General features: G+C 36.8%; 1 protein-coding gene across 4 annotated transcripts in view; it reads left to right on the top strand.

Annotated features, from left to right (window-relative positions):
- EXOC2 (exocyst complex component 2) overlaps nucleotides 1-11,338 on the top strand; it is a 287,187-nt gene that overhangs the window by 176,763 nt on the left and 99,086 nt on the right. For all 4 annotated transcript variants that reach the window (XM_025890968.2, XM_025890967.2, XM_025890964.2 and 1 more), the window contains one exon: nucleotides 7,424-7,490. In XM_025890968.2, the coding sequence (XP_025746753.1) occupies nucleotides 7,424-7,490 (67 nt within the window). The remainder of the gene's footprint in view (nucleotides 1-7,423; nucleotides 7,491-11,338) is intronic.

Raw genomic sequence — 11,338 nt, 5'->3', positions numbered from 1 at the left:
CTGCATTATATTCCCATATATATATATATATATATACATATATATATGTATATATACATATATATCACATCTTCTTTATCCATTCATCTGTTGATGGACATCTTGGCTCTTCCCATAGGTTGGCTATTGTGGACACTGCTGCTATAAACATAGGGGTGAATGTACCCTTTGGGTCCCTACATTTGTATCTTTGGGGTAAATACCCAGTAGTGCAATTGCTGGATCATATCGTAGCTGTATTTTCAACTTTTTGAGGAACCTTCGTACCAGAGTGGCTACACCAGCTTGCATTTCCACCAACAGTGTAGGAAGATTACCCTTTCTCCACAACCCGCCAACATCTGTCGTCTCCTGACATGTTAATTTTAGCCATTCTGACAGGTGTGAGGTGGTATCTCATTGAGGTTTTGATTTCAATTTCCCTGATGCAGAGTGATGTTGAGTACTTTTTCGTGTGTCTGTTGGCCATTTGGATGTCTTTGGAAAAAAATCTCTTCGTGTCTTCTGCCAATTTCTTGATTGGATCATTTGTTCTTTGGGTGTTGACTTTGATAAATTCTTTATACATTTTGGATACTAGCCCTTTATCTGTTATGTCATTTGCAAATATCTATCCCATTCTCTCGGTTGTCTTTTAGTTTTGTTTTCCATTTCCTTTGCTGTGCAAAAGCTTTTTATCTTGATGATGTCCCAGTAGTTCATTTTTGCCCTTGCTTCCAAAGGCCTTTGGCAATGTTTCTAGAAAGAAGTTGTTGCGGCTGAGTTCAAAAAGGTTGCAGCCTGTGTTCTCCTTTAGGATTTTGATGGACTCCTGTCTCACATTTAGGTCTTTCAACCATTTTATTTTTGTGTGTGGTGTAAGGAAATGGTCCAGTTTCATTCTTCTGCATGTGGCTGTCCAATTTTCCCAACACCATTTGTTGAAGAGACTGTCTTTTTTCCATTGGACATTCTTTCCTACTTTGTGAAGGGGATTAGTTGACCATAGAGTTGAGGGTCCATTTCTGGGCTGTCCATTCTGTTCCACTGATCGATGTGTGTGTTTTTGTGCCAGTACCATACTGTCTTGATGATGACAGCTTTGTAATAGAGCTGGAAGTCCGGAATTGTGATGCCGCCAGCTTTGCTTTTCTTTTTCAACAATCCTCTGGCTATTCAGGGTCTTTTCTGGTGCCATACATATTTTAGATTTATTTGTTCCATTTCTTTAAGAAAAGTTGATGGTCTTTTGATAGGGATTGCATTCAATGTGTAGATTGCTTTAGGTAGCATTGACATCTTCACAATATTTGTTCTTCCAATCCATGAGCATGGAACGTTCTTCCATTTCTTTATGTCTTCCTCAGTTTCTTTCATGAGTATTTTGTAGTTTTCTGAGTATAGATTCTTTGCCTCTTTGGTTAGATTTATTCCTAGGAATCTTATGGTTTTGGGTACAATTGTAAATGGGATCGACTCCTTAATTTCTCTTTCTTCTGTATTGTTGTTGGTGTATAGGAATGCCACTGATTTCTGTGCATTGATTTTATATCCTGCCGCTTTACTGAATTCCTGTATGTGTTCTAGCAGTTTTGGGGTGGAGTCTTTTGGGTTTTCCACATAGAGTATCATATCATCTGCAAAGAGTGAAAGTTTGACTTCTTCTTTGCCGACTCGGATGCCTTTATTTCTTTTTGTTGTCTGATTGCTGTGGCTATGACTTCTAATACTATGTTGAATACAGTGGTGATAGTGGACATCCCTGCCGTGTTCCTGACCTTAGGGGGAAAGCTCTCAGTTTTTCCCCATTCAGAATGATATTTGCTGTGCATTTTTCATAGATGGCTTTTATGATTTTGAGTTATGTGCCCTCTATCCCTATACTCTGAAGAGTTTTGATCAAGAAAGGATGCTGTACTTTGTCAAATGCTTTTTCTGCATCTATTGAGAGGATTATATGATTCTTGTTCTTTCCTTTGTTAATGTATTGTATCACATTGATTGATTTGCAGATGTTGAACCAACCTTGCAGCCCAGGGATAAATCCCACTTGGTCGTGGTGAATAATCCTTTTAATGTACTGTTGGATCCTATAGGCTAGTATTTTGGTGAGAATTTTTGCATCCATGTTCATCAAGGATATTGGTCTGTAATTCTCCTTTTTGGTCGGGTCTTTGTCTGGTTTGGGGATCAAGGTAATGGTGGCCTCATAAAACGAGTTTGGAAGTTTTCCTTCCATTTCTATTTTTTGGAACAGTTTCAGAAGGATAGGTATTAATTCTATTTTAAATGTTTGGTAGAATTCCCCTGGGAAGCCATCTGGCCCAGGGCTTTTGTTTGTTGGGAGATTTTTGATGACTGCTTCAATTTCCTTAGTGGTTATAGGTCTGTTCAGGTTTTCTATTTCTTCCTGGTTCAATTTTGGTAGGTGATACATCTCTAGGAATGCATCCATTTCTTCCAGATTATCTAATTTGATGGCATAGCATTGCTCAAAATATGTTCTTAGAATTGTCTGTATTTCTTTGGTGTTGGTTGTGATCTCTCCTCTTTCATTCATTTTATTTATTTGGGTCATTTCTCTTTTCTTTTTGATAAGTCTGGCCAGGGGCTTATCAATCTTGTTAATTCTTTGAAAGAACCAGCTCCTAGTTTCGTTGATCTGTTCTACTGTTCTTTTGATTTCTATTTCATGATTTCTGCTCTGATCTTTATTATTTCTCTTCTCCTGCTGGGTTTAGGCTTTATTTGTTGTTCTTTCTCCACGTCCTTTAGTTGTAGGGTTAGGTTGTGTATTGGAGACCTTTCTTGTTTCTTGAGAAAGGCTTGTATTGCTATATACTTTCTTCTTAGGACTGCCTTTGCTGTATCCCAAAGATTTTGAACAGTTGTGTTTTCATTTTCATTGGTTTCCATGTATTTTTTAAATTCTTTAATTTCCTGGTTGACCCATTCATTCTTTAGTAGGATGCTCTTTAGCCTCCATGTATTTGAATTCTTTCCGACTTTCCTCTTGTGACTGAGTTCTAGTTTCAACGCATTGTGATCTGAAAATATGCAGGGAATGATCCCAATCTTTGGTACTGGTTGAGATCTGATTTGTGACCTAGGATGGGATCTATTCTGGAGAATGTTCCACGGGCACTAGAGAAGAATGTGTCTTCTGTTACTTTGGGATGGAATGTTCCGAATACATCTGTGCAGTCCAATTGTTCCAGTGTGTCATTTTAAGTCTTTATTTCCTTGTTGATCTTTTGCTTAGATGATCTGTCCATTTCAGTGTGGGGGGTGTTAAAGTTCCCTACTATTATTGTATATTTGTCAATGTGTTTCTTTGCTTTTGTTATTAATTGCATTATATAATTGACTGCTCCCAAATAGGGGTATAGATATTTACAATTGTTAGATCTTCTTGTTGGGGGCACCTGGGTGGCTCAGATGGTTAAGCGTCTGCCTTCGGCTCAGGTCATGATCCCAGGGTCCTGGGATCGAGTCCCACATCGGGCTCCCTGCTCCTTGGGAGCCTTCTTCTCCCTCTGCTTCTCTCTCTCTCCCTCTGTCTCTCATGAATGAATAAATAAAATCTTAAAAAAAAAAAGATCTTCTTGTTGGATAGACCCTTTAAGTAGGATATAGTGTCCTTCCTCATCTCTTATTAGAGTCTTTGGTTTAAAATCTAATTTGTCCAATATAAGGATTACCACCCCAGCTTTCTTTTGGTGTCCATTAGCATGGTAAATGGTTTTCCAACCCCTATTTTCAATCTGGAGGTGTCTTTGGGTGTAAAGTGAGTCCCTTGCAGACAGCATATTGATGGGTCTTGTTTTTTTATCCAATCTGATAGCCTGTGTCTTTTGATTGGGGCATTTAGCCCATTTACATTCAGGGTAACTATTGAAACATATGAATTTAGTGCCATTGTATTGTCTGTAAGGTGACTGTTACTGTATATTGTCTGTGTTCCTTTCTGGTCTTCATTACTTTTAGGCTCTCTGTTGGCTTAGAGCACCCCTTTCAATATTTCTTGGAGGGCTGGTTTCGTGTTTGCAAATTCCTTTAGTTTTTGTTTGTCCTGGAAGCTTTTTATCTCTCCTTCTATTTTCAATGACAGCCTAGCTGGATATAGTATTCTTGGCTGCATATTTTTCTCGTTTAGTGCTCTGAATAATATATCGTGCCAGTCCTTTCTGGCCTGCCAGGTCTCTGTGGATAGGTCTGTTGCCAATCTAATGTTTCTACCATTGTAGGTTACATATCTCCTCTCCCGAGCTGCTTTCACCATTTTCTCTTTGTCTCTGAGACTCGTAAGTTTTACTATTAGTTGTCGGGGTGTTGACCTATTTTTATTGATTTTGCGAGGGGTTCTCTGTGCCCCCTGGATTTTGATGCCTGTTTCCTTCCCCACATTAGGGAAGTTCTCTGCTATAGTTTGCTCCAGTAAACCTTCTGCCCCTCTCTCTCTTTCTTCTTCTTCTGGGATCCCAATTATTCTAATATTGTTTTGTCTCATGGTATCGCTTATCTCTTGAATTCTGCCCTTGTGATCCAGTAGTTGTTTACCTCTCTTTTTGTCAGCTTCTTTATTTTCCATCATTTGTTCTTCTATATCACTGATTCTCTCTTCTGCCTCATTTATCCTAGCAGTTATAGCCCCCATTTTTTATTGTACCACTTTAATAGCCTTTTTGATTTCCACTTGGTTAGATTTTAGTTCTTTTATTTCTCTAGAAGGGCTTTGTCTATAATCTTCCATGCTTTTTTCAAGCCTAGTTAGTATCTTTAAAATTGTCATTCTGAACTCTAGTTCCCACTCTACTAATGTCCATATTATCAGGTCCCTGGCAGTCAGTACTGCCTCTTGTTCTTTTTGTAGAGGTGATTTTTTCCATGTTGTCATTTTATCTAGAGGAGAGTAGATGAATGAGAGAACAAAATGCTAGCAGGGTAACAACGACCCCAGAAAATTATACACTAAACAAGTCAGAAGAGACCTTCCAGAAAGTGGTTGCTTTTCTGTTCAGAGAGTTGCCGCTATTCTTTTCTTCGATCTCCTATTGAGTTCGTAGATGTTCAGAATTGTTTGATCCCTATCTAGCTGAATTCCTGGGACCAGACGAAATTTAGGTCTCCTACTCCTCCGCCATCTTGCACCTCCCCTCTATTTTTAACTTTTTGAGCAACCTCCATAACTGTTTTCCAGACTGGCTGTACCAATTTGCATTCCCAATAACAGTGCATGAGTGTTCCTTTTTCTCCACATCCTTGCCAACACCTGATGTTTCTTTTATTGTTGATTTTAGCCATTCTAACAGGTTTGAGATCGTATCTCATTGTATCTTTGAAATGCACTTCCCTGATGATGAGTGATGATGAACATCTTTTCATGTGTCTGGTGGCCATCTGGATGTCTTTTTTGGAGAAATGCCTGTTCATGTGTTCTGCTTATTTTTAAATTGGATTATTTGTTCTTTGGTTGCTGAATTTTTAAGTTCTTTATATGTTTTGGATTCTAACCCTTTATTGGATATGTCATTTGTAAATATCTTCTCCCATTTCTTAGGTTGCCTTTTAGTTTTGCTCATTATTTTCTTCACCGTGCTGAAGCTTTTTATCTTGATGTAGTCCCAGTGGTTGATTTTTCTTTTGTTTCCCTTGCATCAGGGAGGGTATCTAGAAAAAGTTGCTCTGGCCGGTGTCAAAGAGGTTACTGACTGTGTTCTGTTCTGTTATTCTTATGGTTTCAGGTCTCACATTTAGGTCTTTAATCCATTTTGAATTTATTTTTGTGTATGGTGTAATAAAGTGGTCCACTTTCTTTCTTTTGAATGTTTCTGTCCAGTTTTCCCAACACCATTTGTTGAAGAGACTGTCCTTTTCAAATTGCATATTCTTTCCTGCTTTGTCAGAGATTAAGTGACCAGGGCCACCTGGGTGGCTCAGTTGTTAAGTGTCTGCTTCCGGTTCAAGTCATGATCCTGGGGTCCTGGGATCAAGCCCCACATCAGGCTCCCTGCTCAGCGGGAAGCGTGCTTCTCCCTCTCCCACTGTCCCTGCTTGTGTTCCCTCTCTCTCTCTGTCAAATAAATAAAATCTTTAAAAAAAAATTAAGTGACCATTTGATAATCAGTTTATTCTTGGTTTTCTCTTCTGTTCCATTGATCCATGTGTCCATTTTTGTGCCAGTACCATACTGTCTTGGATCACTACAGTTTTGTAATATAACTTGAAGTCTAGAATTGTGATATCCCCAGCTTTGCTCTTCAAGATTGCTTTGGCTATTTGTGGTCTTTTGTGCTTCCATACAAATTTTAGGATTGCTTGCTCTAATTCTGTGAAAAATGCCATTGGTATTTTGATGGGGATTGTATTAAAGGTGTAGATTGTTCTGGTTGATATAGACATTTTAATATTTTTTCTTCCAATCCATGAAATGGAATGTCTTTCCATTTTTTTGTCTGTCTTCAATTTCTTTTGTCAGTGTTTTATACTTTTCAACGTATAGATCTTTCACCTGTTTGGTTAGGTTTATTCCTAGGTATTGTATTATTTTTGGTGCAATTGTACATGGGATTTTTTTCTTAATTTCTCTTTCTGCTCTTCATTATTGGCATATAGAAATGCAACAGATTTCTGTACATTGATTTTCTATCCTGCAACTTTACTGAATTCATTTTATTAGTTCTAGTAGTTTTTTGGTGGAGTCTTTGGGGTTTTCTATATATATATTTCTGGACTTTATTATTCTGTTCTATTCATACATGTTTTATATCTTTTTTTGTTATTTTAATGTTCATTAGTTTGTTTTTTATTAAGATTGGTATCTTTTTATTGCTTCTATTTTAAAATATTAGTTGATATTTCATCTATTTAGTGTTCCATATGAATTCTAAAATCCATTGGTTAGGTTTAAGGAAAAGAATTCCTGCTAAAGTGTTTATTATCATTCTGTTATATCAATTAATCAGTAGATTATAGAATTTCCTCCCCTGCAATTTTGTATCTTTGGTCACTTGTTGGTTATTAGCTAATTTCCTAACTCAGCTCACCTGTAAGTGGTTTATTATGAAAATGAGCTTGAAAAAGCCCTCTGGAAATTCTGATAGTCAAAAACATTTCAGTCAATTTGAGTCTACCTAAAAATTACATTATTAGGTATTTTCCCTTTTGGTGATTTTTAAAAATTTTAATTGAGTATTGAGAAGACCCAAAGCAAATGTCATATGATCTGTATTAATAGATAGCCTGTAGTGTCTACTTTGAGCTGTTAATTGTTAAATATAAAAAAAAAGACTTATGCAGTTTTTGACCAAAAGATTTTCAAGTCAAGTTTACATAAAGTTCCTTGCATTTTTTATTGAGTTGTAATAGATATACAACATTATAGTAACATTGTTAATTTTAGTGCTTTAATTGTCACTGTTCTCTTACTTGCTTCTATATTTAGTCTTTCCATTGATGTTTCTTCTCCTGATTTGTTTGGAAGTATCCATGAAGACTTCAGTTTGACTTCTGTAAGTAAGATGATAAGTAGAAAGCTAAACATATTTTAAAATTATATAATGACTTATAAATCAGTCTGAATTACTTTGACTGCTATTGTATTCCTGCTGTAATATACTATCCTATAATTTGGAGCTATGTTTTGTTTTGTGAAAATTTTAGTAAAAATACAATTTTATATGTATTCCACAACTTAAAAACTTTTTATAACTTAAGCAGTTCCATCTACTCCCAGCATTGTGCAAGTTGGTGAGTGTGAAATAGGTGCCCTAGTGCTTCCCTGGTGTTTGAAAGTTGGAGAGGTAGCAGAAGACAGGGGCCCATCTCCCCATATTTTTCCTCTTTAACTAGAAAAGCTCTGCTTTTCTCTGTTTTATTTCTGTAAGTTCCCTAATAGCATTTCATTTGAACATAAAGTTCTGGCAAAAACAAAAGCCATACCACTTCTTGTATATGTACACTTACATCTTTTTTTAGCATATACATGTATTTAAGGATGATTCACATACCTATTCTATTATATGTATAAATTCAGCTCTTGAAATCCAAACCCATCTGTCTTAAAAAAAAATAACCCTCTCTGGTTTGTCATTTGCTTTAAGGGTGTGTGTGTGTGTGTGTGTTTGTGTGTGTGAGTGTGTACATGTGTATATGTATATATGTATGTGTATCTCTCAAGAAAGAAAGCATATGACCAAAATTTCCTGCCTCTATCATTCCCACAGATATTATAAGTGTGAGTTCCTAAATAAGGAATTTGTTATATTAGGAAAGATTAAACATTCAGTTTGGGACCAGATGTATTAAATGAGTGACATTCAAGCAGAGATATTTAGTGGGTGATTAGACATACTTATCTGGACCCCAAGAGAGAAATCTAGATACAGATTTGTGAATCAGGAATATACAGTTGACCCTTGAGCAATGAGGGAGTTAGGGGCATCGATGCCCTTTTCAGTTGAAAAATCCATGTATAACTTTTGACTTCTCTAAAACTTTACCAGTAGTCTACTGTTGAGCAAAAGCCTTACCAATAACAGGCAATTAACACATTTTGTATTTTATTATTATATGCTGTATTACAATAAAGTAAGTTAGAGAAAAGAAAATGTTACCAAAATCATAAGGAAGAGAAAATACATTTACAATACTGTGTGTATCAAAAGTTTACATATAAGTGGACCAGTGCATTTCAAACCTGTGTTGTTCAGGGGTAAACTGTATAAGCAATATAAGGCCTGGGAGTGGATGAGTATACTAGGAAAAATACTAGTAGAATGAGAGGAGGGCCAAATACATAAAAATAACATTGGGGGTACCAGTATTTAAGGGATGGCCGGAAGCAGAGAGCCTCAAAGTTCCCAAAAAAGAATAAACAGAGAGAAGGAGAAGAAAATCCAGATGGAACAGTGTTCCTGAGAGATGGAAAAGATCATTTAAACAAAGGACTATTTAACAGTATTACAGACTGGTAGAAGAGCAGGTGGGGTCAGATGAAAACTGGAGCGTTGTGGGCTTGGCAGTTAGGTGGTCATTTGTGATTGTAGGAGAAGCATATCAGTGGATTGCTAATGTGCTATCTGTATGCACTGGGTCAACATCAGATAGGAGCTGAGGAAGTTGATGTAGTGAGTTTAGACCATTTGCACTGTGAACATAGTAGACTAGAGAAAGACACAGGCTGGAGGAAAGAGCCTTCTAAATTGAGAAAGGCCTTATGTGCTATTGGACCAACTGTGCTGTTTTCCTCTGTCCTTTAGAACAAGCCTAATTTCTACATGACAGTCTTTTCAGTATTTGAAAACATTCGTTGTGTGGGCTTGGAATCTTCCTTTCTCTTAGCTAATATCCTAAATCTTTTAGGCATTTCCTAGTCGATATGGCAGTGGTTCTCCTCTTAGCCTACTTCTGTCCTTTTTCAAGGGTGGAGTACAGGACTCTGATGTGACCCTGGCAACTGGGAAACAGCCAGAACTACACATTAGGTTACATCTCTATTGACTTACATTGAGCTTACCGTCACCCACACCCTAGGTGTTTCATACTTGCTTCTCCCAGTCATAGGACATTATCTCTCCCATTTTACTCCATAAAATTGTTCATATGGTACCAAATTCAGTTCCTGTGTTTCTCTGCATTTGGATGATATCTCATTAGATTTGACCCAGATTATTGAGATCTTCTTAGAGCCTTGTTCTGTTACTCAGCAGAGAGGTAGTTATGGTAAGATAGAGGCCCAGGTTTGGAGTCAGAAGATAACTACTTTGCTTCCTGGTCTTCTTCTTACTAACTGAATAATCTTGGGCATGTCATCGAGGGTGTCCAGTTTTTTCCTGGACAGAATTGGGGTGGTAATGCCTACATCTCAGATGGTCTGTGAGAAATAATTGAAATAATACATAATTGGCAAGTACTGCCTTTGATAGGTTGAGCTGTTATTTTCAAACATACATACTCATCTAAGTTGCTAATAAGCTTTTAATTATTCAAGTTTAAGAATTTGATTATTGTGTTCAATTATTCTTCCCACTTTCAGTTCTTCTGATTGGTTAGATTTGAGAAGAGATATACAGTTATAAGAGTAAGACTTCAAATCACTCAAATTATTTTTCCATTTTGGGGGAAGAACAATGCAGATTACAGGGAGAAAAATCAAAGAGAGTTAATTAACAGGGCAAAGAAGATGCAGCAGGCTCAGGGGGTCTGTTAGACTATAAGGTTAATATTTGGAGGAAAAGGTAATTGAGAATTGATCTTATAACTGAAAAACCACTTGAGATTTTTGCAGAGTGCAGCATGTTTAGAGTGGTTGATGACACCTTATGCTTACTTTATTTCATGTTCTTTATGAGGACCACATAATGGTAATACCAGGTATGGGGCAAGAGGGAATATACCCCTTCCCCAGACTGGCCTGTGTGTCTATACAGTGCTGTTTACTGCTTTCTTTGTTCTCACTTGCCATTTAGTCACAAAATGTGGAGGAGTGGTATGCATAACAGAGCCCTATTTTCCTTGTTTTATAGTTTATTTCCCATCCATAGATTAATTCAAGGCCATTCATAACCTTTCATTTGTTTGAAGGTACTTTAATAACTCTTTGCCCTTTAATTATATTTGTTGATGGCCAAAAAGGACATTGAATAGGCCACACTGTGCCAGCAATAAAGATAATATTTTAAATAAAGAAATTTAGAAAGTTTTAAAATTTTTGATGGAGCTAAATGAAATTATTGGGAGATATAAGCTGTGCTTGGCAACTGAGTTCAGAGTGTACCTCAAGATAGGGATCTGTTTATTTTTCTCATTTATTATATTGACTTTAACAACAGTAAGCAAAATATGGCTGAAAGTTTTTCCTGGAAAGTAGTTTTGCCTTAGTGTTTAGTCAAAGGATCTTGAATCAAAGCTCTGAATTAGTCACTGTTGTTCTAGAGAATGCTCTCACACTGAGGGAGCATGGAAAGGTGTTCTTGGTGAGCCACAACAGTGGTGATAACTGCCATTCCTGGAATTTTGTTTACAAATATAGTTCTTCTGAACTGTAAAATGATGTTTATTCGTCAGCTTTGGGGTCTGGTAATTTTAATAAGAAATTACCTTAAAGTGGCTAGAACCTGGAGAATATGAGGCTCTGGCCCTCTTCATAACTGATAGTATGGGAGACTTCCCTAGCCTCTGTCCCATCACTCCCCATAAGAGGGGGAAACTATTCTATATAAATGCATCTGTGAAGGCCCAGTTTTTGGGAGGAGCCCATCATATGGATGGCATTATAATTCTCTTTCAAGTTATGAAAAATTTACAAATTATTTTCTATGAATTTTTGCATTTTTTGTAATTATTTTAAAATATCCAT

Source organism: Callorhinus ursinus, unplaced genomic scaffold (genome assembly GCF_003265705.2).
Source record: "Callorhinus ursinus isolate GAN/ISIS: 27379988/994484 unplaced genomic scaffold, GSC_fseal_2.0 scaffold26, whole genome shotgun sequence".
Classification (NCBI taxonomy): domain Eukaryota; kingdom Metazoa; phylum Chordata; class Mammalia; order Carnivora; family Otariidae; genus Callorhinus; species Callorhinus ursinus.
Note: the sequence above shows the minus strand (reverse complement) of the source record. Positions and strands in the feature narration are given on the sequence as shown.